Below are 24,665 nucleotides of genomic sequence, written 5' to 3'. Positions count from 1 at the left end.
ACCCATTGCCCTCTCCATCCTCAGCCAGCTGAATGTGGCTGCACTGCACCACCAATATTGGAACTATTATTTCTTCTTCCTGCTTGTTGCCCCCATCATGATGTCAACTGTGTGAGACAGGTACTTTGTGTCACCCATTTGGGAATCCCCAGTGCCTGGAAAAAAGCCTGGACTGAAACAATATTTCTTGAATCAATATATATTGTGTAATAATATTAGAATAGAAATACTTTTAAACTTATAAAATCACATTTTAACTTATTAAAGGAAAGCTTTATCATATGGTACAGTGATACCAACATTTCAAACAATCAGCACTCTTGTGAGAGTATATTTAGACACAAAACATATAAATATTAATCACACAAACATGCTCCAAAGAGAATTTTTTTTTAAAAAGCATGTACTTGCTCTGTAAACAAACTAAAAACCATTCAACTGGACACTTTTAAGTGGATGAAATGGATGGTAGGTGAATCATATCTGAAAAAAACTTTTGAAAATCATATTAATGTAAAATAAAATATCAAGCTGAAGCAAAAAACAAAAAATGAATTAACTAATGTAAAACAAGAATTGTTTAGGTAAATCTCCAAGTGGATATGGTTGGAATCAAAATAGTATGGTATTGGGATCCCACTGGATATATTGAGTCTTGTAACTATTTTTCATTAAAATATCAATATAAAATGTACCAGAAATTACATCCTTTGCAACTATTTAAGATTATGGTGAAAAACTTTTAATAGCAACATAAAACTATACAAAAATAGTTTTTCAAAAATGAGAGAAAACAGGGCTGAAAACTATTAAATTCAGAACTTTTATAACTTCTGAGCCTTGAAGACATGTTGAGTGACAAGCTAGACACAAAAGGACAAAAGTTATACAACGGTGTATGATCTCACTGAAACAAAACAATTAAAATAAGCAAATTCATAGTCAGAAACTAGAATATAGGTTACCAGGGGCAGAGGGGAGGGTAAAGAATGGGGAGTTAATGCCTAAAAGGTACAGAGTTTCTAATTGGGCTAATAGTTTTGATAATGGATGGTGGTGATGGTAGCCAACATTGTGAACGTAGTTAACAGCACTGAACCATATACTTGAATGTGGTTAAAAGGGGAAATTTTCCATCATCTATGTGTCATTAGAATAAAATTTTAAATAACATCTAACAAATCAGGACTGTGCAACACAAACAGTATGCCCCAAGTTAAACCATGGACTCTAGTTAATACTACAATTATAAAAATGTTCCTTCATGAACTGTAAAAAATGTACCATAGTAATACAAGGTGTTATATGGGATCTCTATATTTTTATGCGTGATTTTTCTGTAAATATAAAACTTCTCTAATTAAAACCAAAAAACATAGTTACCCAGCAATTACATTCCTAGGTATTGACCCAAGAAAATTGAAAGCATACATCTATACAATACATATTGTATAAGAATGTTTATTGCAGCATTATTCATAAAAACCAAAAGTGAAGCAGGCTAGTTTAGGGAATGAGGAGATGAATCTGAAACCTGGCAAAAAACCATGGCTGTACTACAGAGTGGGAACACTTGCTGAGAGAAAGACCCCAAAAGATTGACCAGATAAACAAATATCTACTATTCATCCATAAAAAGGAATGAAGTGCTGATACCTGCTACAACATGAACCCTGAAAACATTATGCTAAATGAAAGAAGTCAATCGCAATAAGCCATACACTATATGGTTCTATTCATATAACCCAGAATAGAGACATCTATAGACACAGAAAGTAGATTAGTGATTTTTTAGAGCGTGCAAGGAAGGCTGGGGGTACAGGTGAGAGCTAAAAGGTACAGCATTTCTTTTTGAGGTGGTACAATCTAAAATTGTGACAATGGTTGTACGTATGTGTGAACATATTAATATTAAAAACCACTAGATTGTACAATTAAATGTATATTAATTATACCTATCTCAATAAAGCTGTTAAAAAAAGAATTAGAGCAAACACTCAAAAGCCACTTCAGTACACGGATATGGGAGAGAATGTCCCAGACAGAAGGAACAGCATGTGCAGACTTTTAATGGCCTTAAGGAACCTAAAGAATCGCGGGTGTCTGGAGTTTGGAGAAGACAGAGGAAGCATGCCAGGGGATGCAATGGGGGGGGGGGTTCAGTGTCAGAGGTGGTTCTGGCAGGGCCTGGAGTGTCACAACTTGCACACTGCATGAGGATCACTAGATAAGCAGAATGGACAAGTCATGACTTAATGACTGGATATGGGGTTAAGGGCAGGTAAATTCTAGTATGTAATTTTAGCACTTGGAGGGATGGTAGAGAGTAGGCAGAGTAGTTTAAGGAGGAAATGCTGCCCCTGCAGATACCTGTGAAACAGTCATGAGGCCATGAGCAGGTGGGCATGGCAGTCTAGAAATGAGGAAAGTGAGGAGTGAGTTTCAAGGTCAACTCTGGAATGCTGATGAGAGGAATTTTTAGGATCTAGTTATCCATTTATAAACCTATTCAGTAATTTGCCACTCATTTTATCCAATAGTTTCATCCACGGGGCACAGCCATGCCGAGTTTCTGCTGTGTGCCAAGGTGTAGGGGAGCAGGAAGGCACGGGTGATCGCAATCACTGTCCTTGGGAGAAAAAGGAGGTGAAAGGCCTGGATACAGGAATGCAAGGCTTCCTTAAGGGGGGCCACCACGCGTGCCGGGAGAGGGAAGGTGTGCCCGAAAGCTGGCTTCCAAGCTGAGGTGCAGCTGGGCAGGGGGAACAGCTCTACAGGGTCCAGGGAGGTGGAAGAGGCCTGAACTCGAGGAAAAGCCCGAAGATTAGGAGGAAAGGACTGGATAAGGTGGGGCACATGGGAGCAGGAATGACAGGATTTTGCTGGGAGGAAAAGACGGGCTGCTTTATCCGCAGCCCGAGCCCTCAAGGAGGTTGTAGCCATTTAGGAATTGTTGACAGGAAGTGTCTGTAGGAGACGAAAGGGGAGGTGCCCAAGAAGTCCTTCAATCAAAAGGTTGCGAGCTGGGGAGAAGCGATGGGCAAAGTGGACAAGCCTCCTGAGGATGAGGGCCCCGGGTGAGGGGAAATCCATCTTTGGGGCCCTCACGGGCCGCGGGGGGAGGAGCGGCTCTCCGCCTCTTCTCTTGCAGTCTTCGCCCACACCCTTCTAAGAGAGCCCCTCCAAAGAACGTCCTAACATGCGGATCTAACAACGTTTGTCGCCTGGTGAGGCCCATCACGTGGGGCTCACTCCCGCCCCCCACGCAGCCGCCGCGCCCTCGGCCCGAGCAGCCCTCCATCTTCCCTCGTTCCCGCCACAGGCCCCGCCCCCACCCCCTCTGGCCCCATCCCTTCCCGCCAATTATTCCCAGTCTCTAATATCGAGTCTCCTCCGACTGCCGGGGCCTATCGCTCAGTGCGGCAGCTGCCCAGAAGTGACCTGCGCGAGGAGAGGGACGGAGCCCGGCAAACACAGCAGGACAGTCCGTGGGCCACCTGCGCAGGCGCGAGAGGATGGCCGCATTGACTGGCACGCTTGGTGCACTGGAGCAGCCAATCCCCGCCAAGAGGAAAGTCCCGCCTCACAGCGCCCCCGTCCCACTGGCTGCTTCGCCCGCGGCCCCGCCACAACAGTATTCCCCTAGTGCTGATTGGCTGGCAGTCACCACGGTCCTGCTCTGATTGGCTGCCTCTCCGCCCGTCGCATGAGCGAGGAAAGGAGGTTGGTGGTCTCCTGGGTACCTCTGTGAGGCAGGTTGGGGACGCTAGTGAGGCGCCGGGGCTGCTCCAAGGAGCCGTGCTTTCCCTGGGGAGTCTTGAGGGAGGAGGCTCCCCCGCGACGCCTCGTTCAGAAAGGCCTTAAACTCCCCAGCACGCCGAGCCCCTGGGCCGTGGACTCTTGGTCCCGCAGCTCGACAGCCTCAGCCCCGCCGGCCCTCCGTGCCTTATACCCTCACACCTCCCGTCCTCGCCTGGGCAGCCAGGTGGGGCAGGTTCAGGCCGCCCACCCCCGTGCTCCTCCAAGCGATTAGGTCCCGACCCGGAGCGAGCAGCGGAGAGCGGAGGAGGACTGGTGGACCCACGTGGGTTTCTGTGTTTCGTGGGATCAGATACGATACTGGTGGGCAACTGGGAGAGGCCTCAGAGAAGAGAGGGTCCCTCCTCTTCCTTCCAGTGGTTCCCTCAGCGAGGATGAGAGCTGATTTCAGGCCCCTTGTATTTTGCAAAGGTGAGGTCAGAAAGCAGAAGTTGACAGCGGGTTCTTGCAGTTTTCTCTCTTTTTTTTTTTTTTTTTGGATAAACTTTTTTTAGAGCAGTTGTAGGTTTACAGAAAAATTACACAGAAAGTGCCGAAGTCCCATATTACCCTTCAAAACACAGTTTTCCATATTATTATTTTGAGTTAGTGTGGTGCATTTGTTACAATTGATGAGTAAATAATAATTATTAACTATTAAGTCCATAGTTTGCATTCGGGTTTACTCTTTGGGTTGCACAGTTTTATGTGTTGTTTTTTTTTAAACCTGTTAATGCATATATGTCTATATATAACCTGAAATTTCCCAGGGTAACCCCCTTCAATATACAATTCACTGGCATTCATTATGTTCACAATGTTGTGCTACCATCTCCACCATCTATTACCGAAACATTTCTATCACCCCAAATAGAAACTCTGCACCCATTAAGTATTAACTTCCCATTCTCCACCCCACCTGTCCCTGGTAATTTATACTCTATTCTGTTTCTGTCCCTCAGACTTGATCCCTCTAGGCTTTCACCTGCTCCCACAGGGCTGAGGCCCCTGAAGCTCTCCATCACCAGCTCCCCACAGCCTTTCGCCAGGGACATTGAGGTTTGATTTCCTGACAACCTCAGTACTTCTCACCCTACTTTCCCATGTTACAATAGCTTGGAAATCAACCCCCAAATGGATGAGTCCAGTGACTGATATACAATGGATATCCAGGAACCAGGATGAATGGCCAGCCCCCTTGAAAGTGAACTCCTGAACATAGACTTACTGCCAATCTAGCCCATGTTAGAAAACTCCTCTCAGGAATCACAGGAAGTGACTGTCATCCCAAACACTCCTGCTAAATACAGATTTTATTTATTTATTATTTTTTGAAAGGATATCCCCTTGTCCTTTTTTTTTTATCCCCCCGTAGCTTTTTTTTTGCATGCTATCTACTCTCTATGTCCATTCGCTGTTCGTTCTTCTGTGTATGTATTCATTATTTTCTTTCCCCTCCCTCATTGCAGCTTGCTTTCTGTCTGCTCTCTGTGTCCATTCGCTGCATGCTCTTCTGTGTTTTCGCTTGTGTCCCTTTTTTGTTGTGACATCTTGCTGAGTCAGTTCTCCACAGCACTTGCAGGGCTGGGTAGCGCTCTGCAGCATGCCGGCAAAGACTGCCTTCACAAGGAGGCCCCAGGACGTGAACCCAGGGCCTCCCATATGGTAGATGGGAGCCCAACTGATTGAGCCACAGCTGCTTCCCCCACTGTCCTTTTTTAATCTTTATTTAATTTTTTTAAAATTTATTTATTTTTAATTGTATTTTTTGAAGATACATAGATCACAAAAAATGTTACATTAAAAAATATAAGAGGTCCCCATATACCGCACACCCCACCCACTCCTCCCACAAAACACAGCTTTTAAAGATTTCATTTAAAACCACTGGGTTTAATATCCAGGAAGATAAACTAATTAACCTAATAATTCTGACTTTGCAATGTTTCCAGTTATTTGGAAATAATAAGACACCGAGCTATTTGGGCTATCTTCGTTTAGCAGGGTGGTTTAATGACAAATACTACACAATGGTTGGCTTAAAGAATGGGAATTTATTGTCTCACAGTTTCAGAGGCCAGGAATTGAGGTCTCCTGGAGTCTAGCATTCTGGTGCTGGCTTCCCTCAGTCTCGCGGTTCCTCAGCTTGCACCTCTGCTTCCCTCACGTGGCAGTCAGTCTCAGTGATCTCCTTTTGTGGCTTTCTCTGGCTGTGTCTGAATTTCCTTTGCTTTTATTTTTTATTTTTTGTTTGGTTTTTTTTTTTCCCTTTCCTTTTAAGGACTCCAACCTTATGGATTCAGATCTACCCTGATTCATTTTGGAGTCATCTAAATGATATCTTAAGAGATCCTATTTACAAATGAGTCCACACCTTAACTAATAATAGCATCTTAAGGACCTGTTTACAAGTGGGTTCATGCCCACAGGAAAATGGATTGAGAGTTGAACATGTCTTTTGGAGGGTGCCTGATTTAATCCCCAAAGCTCAACAGTTCCATTCGAAAGCTATTTGACAGTGTCCGTACTGGGCACTGGAAATAAGGGAGGCAAAGTCCCTGCCTTCAATCTGTTACCATCCTTTGGAAGAAGCAGGTCGCAGAGGAAGACAAACAGCAATTACATAGCAAAATAAAGGTGTTTTGAAGGAGACAGAATTAGGTTAACAGAAGGGACCTGCTTTCCACAAGGCAGTCAGAGATGGCCTCACTGAGGAGGGTGCCCTGAAGATACAGTCCCCCAGAAAAGCATTTGCAGCTGGCTTCAAGGGGAAGCAGGCCTGGTGTGTTCCAGGAAGGCAAGGAGGCCCTTGGACTGGAGTTGGGTGGGGGGAAGGGAGGACACATGAACTCAGTTATCAAGCTGCCGATTATCAAAGACATCTTGAACACCCCCACTCTCTGGTGCATGCAGAGACACAGGCCATGGGCCCAAGGCCCAGAGGGGAGAGAGGGTGGTGACGCTGCAGCCGGAAAGCTGCCCCTTGTTTAATTTGTGTAATTATCTTTTTAAACGTGTGTGACAGGCACACAACGGTTCATCAGTGGAGACATAATGGCCCTCCCGGCCTCTCCTATAGCCACAGTCAGGTCTTTTCCCCAAGGCAAACCTGTCACCTGTTTCTCATGAGTGGCCCTGCACAGAGGAGCATCTACAGATACTTTCTGTTTTTGTACAAATGACAGCATACTATTCACTCTGCTCTGTCCCTTGTTTCACTGAAAAAAAATAGGTTTTGCTGTCAATTCTTGTTGCATTGTCTCCATCTTTTTAGTGACCACGCATTTAAGTAGGTGTTCCCCAACTTTCCAGACTCCCCTATGTCACTCACCTCTGGCCACCTGCCCTGTGTTGGTTGTCTACCTGGTCCCTGTGGGCAGTGAATCTGAGCCCCCGGGGCAAAGAGAAAGAACAGGGGTCCTTCCGTGTTTTCCACAATCCTAGGCCTTGCCTGCTCAGGAGAGGCAGCTACAGTCCTGGGACAGGGAGAATGCCTCATCTCTGAGACAGGTGTTTCCCACCCACCCCAAAGGTCCCCTAGGTACTTAGACCCTAAGGATGGACCCTCTACTGTAGCACAGGAGGTCAAGGCTGGGAAGGCTGGCCGAATAATTTGATATTCCAGAGAAACCACACAGGAGCCCAGCATTGGTCATGCCTTGATTACTCATGTAACCTGGTGACAGACAGCCAGGAAAAGCTCCATGCGACCCCTCAGGATTTACAGGTTTATAGAGAGAATTTGGCAGAGGGGTGTGCATGTGCAAGCAGAGAATAGCACATTTTTGTGTTATAGGTAATGGGTACAATGAAAAAGTACAGTTAATAATAAACTTTACTATAGCCTATAGGGTAGATATCTTGTCACCTCTCTCACTGCCGTTCCACCTGAGAGGGTTGGGTTGCTGGCTAGTTGAACCCCTCCCTTTCCAGCAATCTACACAACCAGTGGGAGGGGCAAGTGGGCATTCCATGTCCCCACACTCCTCCCCAGTGGCCCTTCCACCTTCCATTCTACATGTTAATCTTCCACAATATCACCTGAGCAGTTAGGGCATTGGAACGTTGCATCCAGATTCCACCACAGCAATATAAAAGACAACAATAATAAAAGTAACATATACACAACATTGAACATTAATGCTTGACAATGAAATCACACAACTCAGGAGGTAACCATTCCATATTATAAATTTCCTCTTACTGTTTCATACAGACAGGAGCAGATTTTACTGGTTTAACAGTATATAAGGGGAAGCTGACTTGGCTCAATGGATAGATAGAGTGTCTGCCTACCACATGGGAGGTCCGCGGTTCAAACCCAGGACCTCCTTGACCCGTGTGGAGCTGGCCCACATGCAGTGCTGATGCGCGCAAGGAGTGCCCTTCCACATAAGGGTGTCACCCACGTAGGGGAGCCCCACATGCAAGGAGTATGCCTTGTAAGGAGAGCCACCCAGCACGATAAAAAATCCAGCCTGCCCAGGAGTGGTGCCGCACACACGGAGAGCTGATGCAGCAAGATGACACAACAAAAAGAGACACAGATTCCCAGTGCCGCTGACAAGAATAGAAGCAGACACAGAAGAACACACAGCGAATGGATGCAGAGAACAGACAACTGGGGCAGGGGGGAGGGGAGAGAAATAAATAAAAATAAATCTTAAAAAAAAACAGTATATAAGGAAAGCAGATGGGACTCAGATAATTGGGCTCCCACCTACCACATGGGAGGTCCATGGTTCAGTTCCCAGTGCCTCCTGAAGAAAACAGTGAGATAGGCAGGTGCAGCAAGGTGACACAACAAGATGATAGAGCAAGAGACACAAGAAGAAAAACATAATGAGAGACCCAACAAAGCAGGGAGCAGAGGTTCCCAGTACCTCCTAAAGAGGACAAGCAGGATGGCAAGCTGGTGCAGCAGGCAGGTGCAGTGAGCTTATGTGACACAACAAGAGACACAAGAAGAAAAACCTAACAAGAGACACAACAAGGCAGGGAATGGAGGTGGCTTAAGCAATTAGGCACCTCCTTCCCACATCAGAGGTCCGGGTTTCGATTTCCAGTGCTTCCTAAAAGAAACAAAGACAACAAACAGACATAGTGAGTGCAAACAATGAGAAGATGAGGAGAAATAAATAAAATAAATCTTAAAAAAATATATATATAAGCAACATTTCCATCAATAAATAACAAAGTACTAGATGAGGGGGTATGAGGAGGTTTCTAATACCATACATTTTCCTATTCTAAATTCTCTGAGTTTTCTTTAGTGCCGTTTAGACATAAAAAGACTCCACATAGTTCACTGGCATTGTTTGTATAGACTGTGTTTCTATAACAATGTTTTGGGTGACTGCTATTTCCCATGGGCTTAAGATTCCCAACCCCGGAGGCTGCATAGGCCAGTACCATGGCCAAATGACCTCATTTCCCCCCAATTTGTATGGTTTGAGGCATAGGCAGCAACAAATTATTATTATTTCCCCTTTTGGGCTGTAGGGCGGCTGGCACTTTAACTCATAATCTCAATGCCTACATCAGCCCTACTATTAGCATTTTAACTGGAGCAGGGGCCAAATTGGAAAGGGTTAAGCCTGGATATAGCCTCTTAGTCCATTGTTGAAAAGATCCTTTATTGCCTTTTAGTTGTTCCTTTAAAAGAGTATTCATCCTTTCCATAAAAAGCCCAAACAATATCCTGGTTCATAGTCTAAGACTGCATGAGGTAAGTGGTAAGTGAAGTTCTTTGGTCACTGTCAATTTGGGCTGGTACCCCATATGCAGCACTTACATTTTCTAGGTCACAAACAGCAGCCGGCTGGTTACAAAAGTCCCGTGGCAGAGTCTGCAGCAGTGAAAGCATACCTTGCTCCTTCCTAGAGAGGGAGGAGACTGATGTAATCCACTTGCCATTGTGCAACTGGAGTCTGTGCTCAGCCAATACATCACATCTGGTGAGGTAATTGTCGCAGCCATCAGAGTGGGCACAATGGGTACTTTTGGGTGATGTCCACAAGCTGCTGGTGAGTAACAGGCAGCTGGAATTGCTGCCATGGGGTTTGGTAGCCACGATGTCTGCTTTTCTGGTGTAGCCACTCTGCTCTTCTCAGGTCTCAATGGTATAGCTTCAGATCTTTGCCCGTGCATCAGCCCCAACATTCCCAAGAGGGGTGTTAGAGCAATAGGCGGGGATGTGATAGACAGTTATTGTCACTGCTGGCAGGTGTTGCAAATGTCCTTCCACAGATCCCTCCCCCACAGAAGGCAGCTTATGACTGTCCATTGTTCCTGTCTTCTTTCTAGTATCTGCAATCCACCCCTGGATAGGGATAACAGGCTTCAGAGTGACCAGACACTATTGGGTTAAGCCTTTTACTTGCAACAGGGAATGGTATGCTGGACACAGTTGCTTCTCTAAGGGGCTATATGGTACTTTGGCCCCTTTCCACAATTGTGACCAAAACCTAAGGGGTACTCACTTAGAATGTTGCCTTTGCCACAAACCCCACCAAAGCCAATATTGGTGCTGGCTACATCCAATTCTCAGGGTAAGTCAGGGTCTGCCCCCCTTACTGCTTGAGCCTGTGCTATTGCCCTCTTTACTTCTTTAAAAGCAGCTGCTGGGGGGGTGTTCTCCCATTCCCATGCACAACCTTTCCTGATTAGAACATACAATGGTTTTAATATCCGAACTAAATGAGGGATGAAGTATCTTCAGTACCCCAATAACCCCAGAAAGGCCATTACTTGTTTTGGAGTTTGTGGTGTAGAAAAACATTGTACTTTAACAATGGGGAAGCAGATTTGGCTCAATAGATAGAGCATCTGCCTACCACATGGAAGGTCCAGGGTTCAAACCAGGACCTCCTGACCCATGTGGTGACCTGGCCCACACACAGTGCTGATGAGTACAAGGAGTGCCGTGCCACACAGGGGTGTCCCCCATGTAGGGGAGCCCCACGCGCAAGGAGTGCACCGCATAAGGAGAGCCGCTCAGTGCAAAAAAAGTGCAGCCTGCCCAGGAGTGGTGCCGCACACACAGAGAGCTGATGCAGCAAGATGACACAACAAAAAGAGACACAGATTACAAGCAGACAGAGAAAGAACACAAGGCGACACAGAAAGAACACACAGCGAATGGACACAGAGAGCAGACAACTGGGGGTGGGGGATGGGGAAGGGGAGAGAAATAAATAAAAAATAAATCTTAAAAAAAAAAAGTTTGACAGAGCAACAGTGACCTTGCAGCTTGTCCCAATTGTTTGCCCACCCCAGGCTCTTATAATACCATTGTCTCTAATGATTCTTTTAATTCTGAAAGAGAATTACTGGTTAACATGATATCATCAGTATAATGAAATAGGGGAAGTAGATGTGGCTCAAGCAGTTACTCATACAAGTTTGATTAACAGAAGGTTAAAAGATTCCCTTTAAGTTTATAACACCTTTAAACACTTTCCATTCATCTTATAATGTATCAAATGAACTTAACTATTTTATTACTTTACTTTTGACCTTTACATCTTTACCATGATTACATTAAATAACAGGTAATTTATTTTAGCAATACAGGAAAAACTACTTTCTCCATTATTTTATGAAAACCTTAGATTTCCAATGGATTCAAGATTATTTTATTGCTACCACCTTAATATATTACATGTTAATATCTCCACCTTATGAAAATATTACTTTTACCAATGTGGGTGATTCCTTAAAACTTCAGAGTGGTAAGTGCAATATGGATTTTTACATGTATTAAATGTATATATATTTCAGCACCTCAATTTTCACAAGTTGAAAGAACAAATTATTTACAGAACACCATTTGGTAGGTAAACAAATTGTAGTTAGTATAGATTATAAACAGATTGAGGGTAGCTTTTTTCCTATAAAGTTACTTTTTGTTAACATCAACTCCTAGATTTCTACTTAATAATAATTTCCTGGAATCAGACATTTACATTGTAATCTTTCATTTTGGAAAATGCTTTTACAAACTCCCCATAACCATCCATAGTCAAATAGACTGGTCACTTCATCTCAAGATAAATTCCACCTTTAAATAAGCTTATTGAATTATAGTCAGCAATAAGCAGAATTCACTTCCACTAACCTTTCCACAATTTGCCATGTACATTCAAGTCTTGTCCTACATATTTCCATCCTGATTTTATAAAAACTAGCCATCTTATCTTAGGGCAAAACACAATCCCTTAAACAAACTTGTCAAATTTTAGCTAACATTGACTATGAATTCTCTGGCACAAAAATGTTGCTTCTTTCTATATCCACTTAAATCTTATATCCCTCATTCTGTCCTGTGAAGAAGGAAAAACTGTTCATTTCAATTTAGGCAAAAAACAAAACAAAACAAAACAAAAACACCTTGTAACCATTTTATTAGCCAAAAACTTACAATTTTCATCATTTTAAATATTTAACACATTTAATGCTAACTTGTTTTATTAGTAGTCATACTCATTTATCAATATAAGCTCTTATTTAACTTTTGGCCCTTTGAATAGAGCTCTTTTAAGAACTGTCATTTGTTAATTTATTGTTACCATCCAGAGGTATGAAAATATACACTGAACAAACAGACAAACACAAAAAAGTTTAGACACACCAACGGAAACATAAAGCTCACTAATTTGATGCATGATTCTCCTCCTTTGGTATGGCTGTCTCCCAGCTCTCCGTGATGTCACATCTCTGATTTTTACTGCTTTTAAGACCTCCTCTGGAATCAGGGTTGCCTGTAATATGCAGACTTGTTCTTGCAAACACTTTTATTAGTAACCAGCAACCAATTAAGAATACTTGAGCAGTAAAAATGCAGTTAAGCACTAATTTAGCAGTTTAGGCAGGTAGACATTTAACATTTCTATATTCTTGATTACTCTTGAGGAGTATACCTAGACAGGCTCGAAGTTAAGGAGTAAATTTTTTATTCTAAAACTGAAAGTCCCTTTTAACACCTTGATAAAAATTCTGATCAAAATAAAATGTGACTAAAACTTAAAACATTGTCAAAGTAACATCCCATTCAATCTCTTCCACAGTTTATACAAGAATTACGGGCTTTCCATTTTGTAATATATTTTTAACTGCAGGCTTACAAAAGCAGCTAGGATTTTTTTTATCTGTTGTTGTTGTTGTTATTCATAGAGTTGTCAAGTTCAAAAGCTACTAAACTTTAACACCACTGATTTAATCAATGCAGCTATCCAGGCCCAATTAGAATTAGCATGGAAAAAAACAGAACATTAACATTGCTAAGTTTTTCTACTCTTCCAAGCAGTTTAATTTTATCGGCTCTCACTAGCTGGCAGTCACTGCCGTTCAGGCAGCAGGGGTTTGCAGAGTTGCTGCAGGAATATTTTCCTTATCTCAGTTAACTCTTTGGCAGAATATTTTCTTACAAGCATGGTTTCATTGACAAGTGCCCTATTTAGCACTTCTGCTTGTACAGGGTGTTGTATCTGTGATTTTGCCTTCCTTTGCACAAGGGGTTTAAGTTGATTTAAAGATTCTTTTATAGTTTCTACATCTGAATCACTATCTCTTTTTTATCTAGTTGATCAGAGAGACCTGTCACTAAGGTAGAGGTGAAGCCTGCAAATTCCTTTCTAATTTAAGCTCCTCTTCTACTGAGGTCGGCACCCAGATTTCAGCAGCCACTGTCTCAAGGCTGCTAACAAGGGCGGAGCAGCGACTGCAGCTGTGGTCTGATGCCCCCTTCCTTTTCATGAGGACATCCTCTACATTCTTCTCTAACTGTACTAACCCTGCAGGCATAGACGGGGCATCCACCAAGTGGCTACGAGGTGAGCCAGCTCAAACCGCAGAGAGGAACGCGGCCACCCCGGGACTTCCCCGTGGCTGCCGTGCTGTCCGCAGCTCTGATCCCGTCAGGAGACCCTGGAATATCCTTCTGACTACGCCAGCTCTGGCGCAGGTCAAACCCAGGAAGGCCAACCAGAGAACCACACGGGAGCCCGGCATCAGTCATGCCCTTATTACTCACGATTCCTCACGGAATCCGGTGACAGCCAGCCGGGAGAAGCTCTGCGCAGCTCTGGGGTTACAGTTTTATAGAGAGAATATAGCAGAGGGCTGTGCATGCACAAGAACAGCACATTTCTGTGGCCCAGGTAATGGGTACAATGAGAACAGGCACAGTTAATAATAAACTTGACTATAACCTACATGTGCAAATACAGGTTAGACATCTTGTCACCTCTTTTACTGTCTGTCGTTCCTCCTGAGAGGGTCGGGTTGCTGGCTAGGTCAACCCCACCCTTTCCAGCAAGCTACACAAATAACCAGTGGGAGTGGGAAGTGGGCAATCCGTGTGCCCACACCCTACCAAGCACAGCTCACTTTGTTCCCAGCTCCTCTCCACTCTCCCCACGTCTTCTCACACCTCTCACCAGCCCCACCTCCCACTTCATTCCTGGTCATTTTCCTATTCCCACGCCAGGATCCCCTTGAACATTGAAGAGTCATGGACAGGCCTCCTCTGTGGAGAAGCTCTGGTAAGTCTCGTGAAGGAACCACATGTAGGGGACCATGTGAAGCCCCCTTGCCCTTGTCACCTTCTCCAGAGAATGTGCCAACCCCCTACCTAGCCGCATGCCCACCCCCCAGCTCCTTTAGCTCTGCCAAGAATGGCAGTGATTTTTATAGCTCATACTATGAAGGCAAGGTAAAGAAGCTCCAGAAAACATCTTCAAGGGGCTCTTTAGTCTTTGATAACTATTGTATTTCTGAAATCACCAGTATTTTGCCGCTTTGATCCTGTAAGACTTCAATCTATACATTGCACACACAATTAGACTGTGACACTACCAGTGCTCTCGTGCCTAATGCAAGACTCCGGCCGCTGGGAGACACTGGCCCCTGCCCTCCACACCTTTGCCCACCTGTTTACACAAGCTGCAGTGTGCTATTGGCATCAGCACTGTGGAAAGACACAAAGCCCTGGTGAAGAGGATTGATGATGAATCTGTGGACAAACCTGGAGAGACTGTGAAACATAGTCATGAGGATAATGTGCATTTGCCAAAATCGGTGGAAGTCTTTAAGGAATGGAGAGAATGGATAATAAAACTCCTTGCTGTTCTCCAAAAATAAGGAATTACTATAGAGGTAATTAAAACAAAATACTTGCACATTAAAAAAAAAGGGGGGGGGGCCAGTTCTCAGCCTTGAGACCCTCTTTATTCTGTCCCAGCTCCATTCTACCAAACGAAGACCCATCCCCCTAATGCCCAGCCCACCCACGCCCGTGACCCCCAATTCCTTGCCAGCCATCCTCATCTGCTTTCTGGACAAAGACAAGTGTCCCTCATTTGGAAAAGAGGAATTGAGGAGGGCAGCACTGGAAGGGGGCAGCCTGGGGTCATCAGGGGCCAGAGACCCAGGCCCACGGCATGTGGCAGGGCGAGGGGCAGCAGAATTGGGACAGAGGCGCACAGGTCCTCTAGGGAGCATAGACAGTTTCAGATCCCAGCCCTCAGCGCCCCCTGGCCTTGAATGGGCATCAGGGCAGGACAGAGGGAGGAGAGCAACCCCAAGGGGCGCTTCCGCGGGGTCCGGTGCCCTCCCCCACCATGAACACTCCATCTGAGTGAAAGCCAGGGGACCACAAAGCCAATGCAGCCTCCAGACAATCCCGACACCCCTCCACTCAGCTGTCCCCAGGATACTCCTCGGTAAGAATTCTGGAATCCCCACTCCCGGCAGAAGACCCCAGAAACACTAGTTCCGTGTCAGCACCCCTTCGAGGCCCCTCTTTTGGGATCCAGGGAAGTTAAAGAAGCTGGAAGTTCACCTTCTCCTAAACGGGGAGGGGCGTCTGATCCTGCCCCCTCAGCCTCAGCCCCCTGCTGTGCAGACAAGGGGCCGTGGGGCGCAGCTCTGCCCTGGGTGTGGCAGGAGCAGCGCGCTCCCCAGGTGCACCGCGGGGCGGGGGCGCTGTCTCCAGGAGTCTGACCAGTTCCCCGCCAGCAGTTCTGTTGCCCTGGGCGGGGCTGCTCGATTTAAAGAGCGGAATCCACCTGGGCTGAGCACAGATCAGCAGCCCTAGGACCCGCTTCCTGCACCTGGCTCTCAGGTGGGTGGCCCTAAGGTGGGCCCTCTCAGGTGGGTGGCCCTCAGGTGGGTCCTCTCAGGTGGGTGGCCCTCAGGTAGGCCCTCTCAGGTGGGTGGCTTGCAGGTGAGCAGTTCTTAGCTGGGCAGGTATCTCCTTCTCTTCAGCTCTGGCTGCCTCCTGACACTGCTGGGGGGAGGGAAAGGGTGAGGGAGCACTTCCGGTGCTCTGAGGCTGGTGGGGCCAGGAGCGTGTCCCAGGGACTCCTCTGAGGAGGGGGTGGTGGGTGTTGAGGGGTTCTGAGTAGCTCCAGGGGCGCCTGCATGCTTGAGGTTCCAGGTGTAGGCAGTGGCTGCGGCGGTCTCCTGAGGGTTGGAGGCTGCGCTTGCCTTAGGACATACCCGAGGCCCACTATCACATGGCCTCGGAGGCGGCAGCTGGAGGAAACAGGAGTCAGCTTTGACTGAAGAGTTTGTGGCCCATAGTTTGAGCCTCTGAGCATCCAGGAATTCCGGGGTGGTGAAGGGTAGAGACACATGGACAAAAGAGAACCAAAGTTCAGAGACTGCTGAGCTTTCAGAGCAGACAAAGCAGCAGGCTTAGAAGCAGGCCCTTCCCGTCCCTGGTCAGTGTGTCCCTTCCTCTGGTCATCAGGAGGACAAAAGGAGTCCGAGCAGGGATCTAGCAAGCTGTTAGGGACGGCTGTGTGCTGGCCGTGCTCTCACTCATTTGCCTCAATGTAGCCTTATGAGGTCGCTGTTATTATCATTCTCATTATCCTCATTTCACAGAGGCAGGGAGAAGTTAAGCAGCCTGCCAGGTCACACAGCTGATAAGTGGCTGAGAGGGGATTAGGGTGCTGGCCAGCTGGCCCCAGACCTGGGCTTTCCTTCGGAGCGATAACCCCAGCTTCAGCCCCTCGGAGCTGGCTCTGCAGGCCTGCCGCTAGCCATGGCAGAAATGCCGAAAGGGCCTTATCTCCAGGAAGCAGCCGCCCCCAGGAAGGAGAAGAAAGGAGCAGTGTCTACCCCTCCGGGAGTTCCCTCCCACCGAGTGGAATTCGGGGCTGCGTGGAGCAGAGTCCCTGGGCAGGGGCAGCGGGGAGGGGGTGGGTGGCTCTGGCTGGGCCCCCCACAGCCCCCAGCTCTGCTGCTCTGTCTTGTCGCCGCCACCGCTCAGGCCCCGCAGCTGCCCTGCTCCGGCCTTGGCCAGGAAGGAAGGGCTGGGCGCTGGGCTCTGAGCACCCGTGGTGGGGGCTCCCTGGGACTCCGTCCAGCCTAAAAGGCCGGGGGCGGGGGGGAAAGGCCTCCGGGGGCTGACGGCCCTGGGCCTTGGCGGGGCGGGGGAAGAGGCCAGGCTCCTGAGCAGGCCCTACTTTTCCTGGGCCATCTGATGACACCATCCCTGTGCTCCGTTTTTTCTTCTTCTATAAAATGAGGTGACAGTGGACATCAGCCCCGTGGCTGTCCTTAAAGACTGTGACAAGCCCGTCGATGGCACTTAGATGTGCAGAGGCTGGCCCAGGCGACTTTACTACTACCTGGATCCGGGCCGCTCACTGGGGGCGTGGGCTCTGGGCGGGTTCCCTGCTCCCTCTTCTCCTGCAGTTTCTGCCTGGCTGGACCCCCAGGACTGACCATGTTGGAAGAAACCTGGGGCCTCCTCCTCCTGCTGGCAGGTGAGCGTCACTGTAAGCTCAAGGTCGCATGCGTCCCTGATGCAAGCTGCTGCTCCTTCCTCTCAGCCTCCCAGCCACCCAGAGGCCACCCTCCTACCATGTGTGCCCATCACGGCAGTGGGGACCCGGATCAGCATCCCTAAAGCAGGGATGATGTCCAATGAAAGTCTTCTCACTGAAAACTGCTAACCTCAGTCAAGGAGACAACAGTGCAGGGAGGACGAGGATATTGTAGCAGCGATTCCTGAATCGCCGAAGTATGGAAAAAACTGTAACTGTCTGTTGGTGTGAAAAGGAAATCACCGCACATTCTGGAAGAGGTGGAGACTTAGCCAGGCTCAGTGCAGGAACCTTCCCGCAAAGGGTGAAAAGATACTAACAAACCATCCCCATCAGAGCCCAGGGAAGAAAAGTGGGAAGTCCACAGACCTCGTGTGGAAAAGCAAATCCCAGGGCTGTTCAGGGCTGAGGAGGGCATGAGGAAGGAGCCACGCCCACACCCAAATAAGCCTGGTGGTCCCTGTTTCTCTGGCACTGTGGGTTTCTCCTGCTGACTCCCGAAGCCTGTTGTGAATTAATTCCTGCTCCTCTGCTTCTCTCCCCCAGGCCTGCCTGTTTTGGAAGCCAATGACCTGGTTGGTGAGTTAGACCCCAGTGGCCCTGTCCACCCGCTCCCTCATTTTCCCTCTGAAACCCTCTCATCCTGCCTCCTGGTTCTAGACCTTACACATTTTTTTTCAATTCCCTGCAGATAAACACAGTCCCTTCTACTATGGTAAGAGTTGATGCTCCGTCCCCCAACGCCCCCAGCCTGCTTCTGCCCTCTTGGACCTCTCGTGCCAGACGAGTTGGTGAGGGGTGGTGTGGGGCCAGGTGTAGGTTAAACGGGGCTGGTGGGGTGGGCTAGGCTTGGAGTTAAAGAGTCAATACGCTAGATTAAAAGAGCCAGAGGCTAACAGTATGGGGGTTCCTCAGAAAGTTGAGTATAGAATTGAAAGCAGGGACTTGGACAGATACTCGTAACCCATGTTCAGTGCGTGATTCACTACAGCCAAAAGGCAACAGCAACCCAAGTGTCCATCAACAGATGAATGGTTAACCCAAAAGTGGTATAGCCATTCCCCCAGTGGAACACTATTCAACCATAAAAAGGAAGCAAGTTCCGAGACCTGTGGCGACACGGATGAACCTCTGGGCATCATGCTGAAGGAAATAAACCAGACAGAAGAGTAGAGCTATTGTCTGCTTCCACTTACGTGAAACTCCCTGTGCTGCCCCTAGACTGGGAAAGCCTCCAGCTGGCCGGGCTGATCTGCGCAGGGGCACTGTGCCTGATTGGGATCCTCTTTACCGTGTGTGAGTGCAGGGGCTGGGGCTGCGGTGGGGGGAGGAAGCTGCCAGAAGGCTCTTCACTGACAGACCTCCTCTCCTTCGGACAGACGGCAAATGCAAATGCAAGGCCAAAGAGAAGCACAGGTAAGACCAGGTCCCTACCCTGTCCTGCAGGCTGAGCAGACATCTTTTGGGCGTAAAACCTAAACCTTGGGAGAGAGAGGACAGCCTCTGGGCTGCCCAGAGTTTGTAGTGAGAGTTGTTATTCACAGATCATCGACCCTTGGTATTATGGTAGAAGGGCTCAGGGGGCAGGTCTGGGGTAGGGGGGCCGGGGGGCCTAAGACCCCGATGCTAATCTGATCCTGACCTTCTCTCTAGCCCCTTACCTGAGAAACCTACTCCGCTCATCACCGAAGGTAAGGCGGGCCTCTGGGGGAGGGCAGAGGGAGTCAGAGTGGACATGACTTAATAATCGCTAACCTGTGTCAGTCGGGACTGTCCTGGGCCAGCCCAGACTGGGTCTTATGAGCGAGAACCTGACCCCCCACCCCCCACCCTGCTCTCCCCAGGCTCTGCCAGTGCCCCCTGAGGACAGGCCAGCTTCCTGCCATCTGCACATCCGTCTCTCCAGATGCGGGCCCTCTGCTGTTCCCTTCCCCTTGGGGGGCCTAACCTCCAGGCTGGTCTTCCTGCCCACGGGAGGCCTTCAGGCTCCCTTCTGACGGAGTGCTGTACACAGTACTTCAATAAATTAGAAGGCTCTCCGAGGCCTCTGCTCCAGTGGCCTTGTCTGAGGAAGCAGGAAGGGTGGCCAGAGATGCTGAAGCCTTGCTCGGGGAAGCCCAGGGCCCTGGGCAGCTGGTGGGGCCCATGGGTTGCTTCTGGCCTCCTGGGGTCAGGTGTCTCTACGGAGTTCTTGCAGCCCCTCTGCCTCGGTCCCGGGGCCCACTCCGAGCACGCCAGCCACTTAAGGGGCAGTCATCTCCTGCCGCAAGACAGAGACTGCCTAGAGAGCCTAGAAATACCAGTGGCCCAGGTGCCCACCAAGCCCTGTGACCTACAGTGGTCCCCAGTGGCCCACACCACACTGTGGGACCCCGCCTTCCTCAGTGAGTGCCCCCAAGGCTCACGAGGCCCAGGAAACTTGATGAATTCCTTCAGTGGCTCTATACAGGGAGAGACCGTCTGGGGGGTACATTTTCTCCAAGAGACCCCAATGGGACCTCTGTCCACAGTAATATCCTGCGAGCCCCCAAGGTGAGCTGAATCCCTGTTGTCGAAAGACCAATGACAGTCGAGTTTGCAGACAACATTTTATCCGGGACACCGAACTTTTGCTCTGGCCCAAGAAGCCAGGTCACTTGTAAGAACAGAATTGGCTTCGGGGTCCTGGGCATGGCAAGTTATTTTTTTATAGACATAAAAAGGAAGTTAGCGGGATGCCTATTGATTGGAGGAGGGTTTGTCGTGCGATGGGTTTAGGGTAGGTGGGCTTTATTTTATATTGGGTCAAACCAGATGACCTAGGGGTTTGATTGGCTGCAGGGTAAACTGCCTTGGGGATTTCAAATTTCAAAAGATACCGAGAGGGAACTCGGGAGTGTTGAAAGAGGAAGGAGGGCAGGGGTTTTTGTTTTTTGTTGGGTCTGAAGCGTCTCCAGGGCTTTCTCTATATAATTTTATCACCAGGAAACAGCTCATGGTTGCGTTTTAGAACCCAAAGCGAGTCAGGCGAATCTGGGTCTCTGGGTGTGTGGATATCCACTCCTGAAACACCCCACCTCCGCGCCCAGGCGTGGGGGGGCTACGAGCGCGGTGGGTGGTCCCCCGCCGCCTGCCCCTCCTCGGCCGCCTGCGGGTCCTGCCAAGCTCCACCCTCTCGCCACCCTCCCGGCCGCCCAGGGCGTGAGGAGCTGCTGCGGGCTGTGCTTCCTGCGCGGCGGGGGAGCGCGGCAGGGGCAGCCGGGACCCTGGGGGCCGCAGCAACCCCGCCCCTGCGCCCCGCCCCCTCCGCTGGGGCCTAGTCTCGGGTCACCTGCCTGCGCCCCGGGGGCGGCTGGAGGCCGAGGACCCTCCCCCCGCCGCGCCAGGGCTGAGGCTAAAGCGAGGCCGGCGGGACTGAGCGGGGTGCGGGAGGCGCGATGGGCGGCTGCGGCTGAGGCGGCTGAGGCTGGAGGAGCGATGGGGGGGCTGAGGCGCTGCTTGGCGCCGCCTCCGCAGGGCCGACCCGTCCACGGTGGCCGCTTGGCCCAGGAGGGCGGGCAGGGAGCGGCGGGGGAGGCAGAGGGAGGCGGCGGGGCGGCGTGCGGCCCCGGAGCGGGCGAGAAAGGCGGGCTTCAGGGCGGGCGCTGCTGGGAGCTGGGAGGGGAGACAGCACGGCCCGGCCCGGCAGGGGTCTGGACCGGACCAAGCTTAGGCTGAGCGTGGTAAAGGCCGTGGAGAAACTAGAACGAGCGCCGAGGGGCCTGGGCCGTGCGGCAGCGCTGGCGGGGTCAGGGAGGCCCTCGAGCCGCCCGCGCGGCCCACTCCTTCCCTGAGGGTGCCGCCCGTGAAAATGGCCTGAGGCGACGCGCTTCAGAAGCTCGTGAGGACCCCAAGAGTCCACGTGACTGGACTGTAGCTGAGCTCAGAGGGGGGCAGGTGCGGGGCCCTGCGGAGAACCTTTTCTTTCTGAGGGTGAACTCAGTGGAGGCCCGGGAGGCAGTTTGGTTCCTGAGAGCCTGAGGCAGCTGGAAGCTCCCACCTGCAGGGGTGGATGGTGCGCAGCTTCTGCAGGTGGACAGGCAGGCCCAGGCGACAGGGCTGAGCAGGGACAGCGCCCTCCCTCCCCGCGAGGCAGAGGGGCTTCCGCCCCGCTTTCCCTTCCTCAGGGTACGGTGGAAAGCCACTCCTTTGGGGACACAGGAGGCCTCTGGTGTGAATGGGTTGCATTTGAAAAAAAAATTAATTCTGCCTCAGGAAAAAAAGAATCTGTGGCGAGGAGCAGATTTGGTTCGAGTAGTTGAGTGCCTGCTTCCCACACGTGAGGCCCGGGGTTTGGTTCCCAGTTCCAACTAATAAACAAGCAAAACAAACAAAAACAACCTGGGGAGCCGATGGGGCTCAGCTGATGAGCGCCAACTTCCCTTTCAATCCCCTGGCACCTCAAAAAAAAAAAACAAAAAAACCCTGTATGGCTATTATTATTCATCAGACTAGAAAAGCAGGCACAGATGCAGCCAGCTACAAAGTCGAGAAAGCACTATTAAATACTTAATATTAAAGTTACGAGGACACGCTGTGGCTGTAAAATGCCACCCCAAACCCCTTTTCTGGGTGACAACTTTCTTCCTGAAAAACTTGGTTCAAATCACAGACCTTCAGAAACTGTTTGACAGCCTCTGAGGAAGGAAGCATCCCTGTCTTGCCTGGAGGCTCTGAGTCACTTGGACACACTCAGCTTTGATTCCTAACCCAGGCTTCAGAAAAGGTCTCTGGACACATTTCACTAGACTCAACTTTTTGTTCCCAGGTCCTCCCTTGCAGTAGACCCTTTACACAGTCCCAATATTCTTTGAGCCTATTAAAACTATTTCATTTAAAATTCACCTGAACTTTTAATTCCTCAAATTCTCTACAACTATCCTTTTTGGTCCCCTGGTCTCCCTCACTGCAGTCAACCTGACTTTCTGGAATGATAGGCTGCAGTTCCACCCCGGGGGTTTCAGGCTGATGGAACTAAGACCCTACTTATCCAAGGCACAGGTGGCTCCCCTGGAGGACATCCGGGAGCCTGGGGTGATCATGGATGGGAAAAGACGGGACTGTGGGTGGGGACATGAGACATCGTCACATTAGCCCATGACTGACAAGACTGGGGTCCTGGAGTTGGAGTGCTGGACCCCAAGGAAAACGTGGTCCTTCTTTCCTTTCCCCACCTGGAAAGGGGAGGGCAGCACTAGGGTGAGAGCAGTCTTTCCCCAGGCTCCCTCACGCAGAATCACTCCCTGGGCCTGTTTCTCCAGGGAGAGCAAGCGTTCAAGGAGCATGACGTATGTTGGCAACCTATTCTCAGAGCGATACAGCAGATGTAGCACAATGTTCAAAGTGGTGCATCTAGGTATCTGTGTGGGGAGGGATGTGTTGTTCTCTATGGATTTATTACTTCTGCAACTGTTCTGTAAATTTGAAGTTCATTATGAGTTTGAGGAGGAGGATCCGTGTCAGCTCAGGCCCCACAACTTAAAGAATCTGGGTCATTCCCTTTCCCTTGGCCCCAAACAGGAAGGAACTATAGGCTCTTGTGGGCTAATTGTTCCAAAGCTTCCTCCACTTTGCTGAAGGTCTCTGGAATAGACCTGGCCGGTTCTGTTATGGAAATAGTAGGTGAGGCCAATTTTCAGTAAAAATTTCTGCTTTCTACTCCCTAGCCGACTCTTCTTTGGCTATACTATCAGCCAAGGAATCCCTTTGCTGGCTGTCCCCCTCCTAGCCCATTAGCTTTTGCCAGCAGCCTCTGGGACCTTTGCTGCCTCCAGGCCATGTTTGCCTTGCACCTGATTGCCATTACCTGGCCTCTCATCTTCTGGAATGCTTTCATCCCAATTTTCTCCTACTGCCAACCCTGGCTAAGCTTCCCCGAAGCATCTCAAATGCTGGGTGCCCCTCAATAACATGTTCCTTTATCAATTTAGCAGAATTGACCTCATAAAATCTTTCTTAGCATGCCCTTCGACCCCTTTATCTCATTTCCTTAATCCACTGTTGTCTTCCACCTTCAAGGATAGATTCCAGAAGATTAGGATGGGCTTTGGGCATAATGCTCAGAATTTTTGATAAGCCCCAAATGATCTGAGTACATATTTTTGTAATATAGGTTTACAAAAAAAGAATGGATTTTTTCGGGGAAAGATTCTATTTTGCTTATTAGGGGCTGTCCATTTTTAAATTGACTAATCTGGAAAAATATGGTCTCGTGGGCCCTACAAAGAAAGGTGACAGGCTGGCTTTGTCTCAACTTCTGTTCTGGAACCAGGAAGGTGTGGAATGGATTTTGTGGAGGAACACATTGTCCACCAATAATCAGCCTAAGTAGGACTCTTCGAGCATGAGATTGGGAGTACTTCCATTGCCCCAGAGATTTCAGGACTGTTCTGAGATTTAAGGTCTTCTAACATTTTACCCCCCTCCGCCCCGCACAAGTTTCTGGGGTCTGCCCCATCCCTGTCCCCTAACCTTACAGCTGCAGATGTACTCCTTACCATTCCACTGCCCTTACTATCAAACTTTCAGGCTGACTCCATTGCATCCTATCATCTGACAGCACAGGTCCCATGGAATCTCCCTCAGGCTCTCCACCTGTCACCCTGGGCTGGTCTCTTGTGGCCTCAGGTGCAATAATGCCTGCGACTGGGAGCAGGGACAAAAACAGAGGGCTGGGGCCTGCCTCCTCATGTGACACTGCTGGGGATGCTGTTTCCCTGGCCTCAGGCCATTTGGGGCTGGAGACCACTGTGGGGAACGGAGACAGGGAAGGGAAGGCTTTGGAGTCTAACAGGACCAGAAAAAGCTGGAATAAGACTCTGGTCTACCTATATAAACTTGTTACTCAAATGTGCCAAATTTAACCATCTACCATCCATCCATCAGACAAAAGACTGCTAGATTTACCAAACTTCGAGCTGAGAAAGATTAACAGAGCAGTTTTAATCACCTAGTAATCCAATGACAAGCCCATTTTGTTCTGTTATTACTCCCACTGGACATGATTTGGCA

General features: G+C 48.9%; 1 protein-coding gene, 1 long non-coding RNA gene and 1 pseudogene across 3 annotated transcripts; 2 read left to right on the top strand and 1 right to left on the bottom strand.

The window, feature by feature from the left end:
- Positions 1-6,029: 6,029 nt before the first annotated feature.
- LOC131278762 (uncharacterized) lies at positions 6,030-14,347 on the bottom strand. Its single transcript, XR_009186198.1, has 3 exons — positions 12,452-14,347; positions 9,593-9,677; positions 6,030-8,870 (listed from the first exon to the last, which is right to left on the bottom strand). It is a non-coding gene; the product is annotated as an uncharacterized lncRNA (long non-coding RNA).
- A 117-nt stretch (positions 14,348-14,464) lies between these two features.
- LOC111762661 (archaemetzincin-2 pseudogene) lies at positions 14,465-14,940 on the top strand (annotated as a pseudogene).
- A 734-nt stretch (positions 14,941-15,674) lies between these two features.
- Positions 15,675-19,736, top strand: FXYD4 (FXYD domain containing ion transport regulator 4). Of its 2 annotated transcripts, none has more exons than XM_004452096.4 (8): positions 15,675-15,922; positions 17,506-17,576; positions 18,183-18,215; positions 18,328-18,351; positions 18,858-18,932; positions 19,016-19,052; positions 19,290-19,327; positions 19,481-19,735. In XM_004452096.4, the coding sequence occupies exons 2-8, from the start codon at positions 17,537-17,539 to the stop codon at positions 19,498-19,500; spliced, it is 267 nt and encodes an 88-aa protein (XP_004452153.1). In that variant the 5' UTR covers positions 15,675-15,922; positions 17,506-17,536; the 3' UTR covers positions 19,501-19,735. The 2 variants fall into 2 exon arrangements, with proteins under 2 accessions (XP_004452153.1, XP_058155193.1); XM_058299210.2 differs by having other exon boundaries at positions 15,886-15,922; positions 16,690-17,576; positions 19,481-19,736.
- The last annotated feature ends 4,929 nt before the right edge of the window (positions 19,737-24,665 follow it).

Source organism: Dasypus novemcinctus, chromosome 6, assembly GCF_030445035.2.
Source record: "Dasypus novemcinctus isolate mDasNov1 chromosome 6, mDasNov1.1.hap2, whole genome shotgun sequence".
In the NCBI taxonomy this organism is placed as follows: domain Eukaryota; kingdom Metazoa; phylum Chordata; class Mammalia; order Cingulata; family Dasypodidae; genus Dasypus; species Dasypus novemcinctus.
The sequence above is the reverse complement of the archived record's forward strand: the minus strand, read 5'-3'. Positions and strand labels throughout refer to the sequence as shown.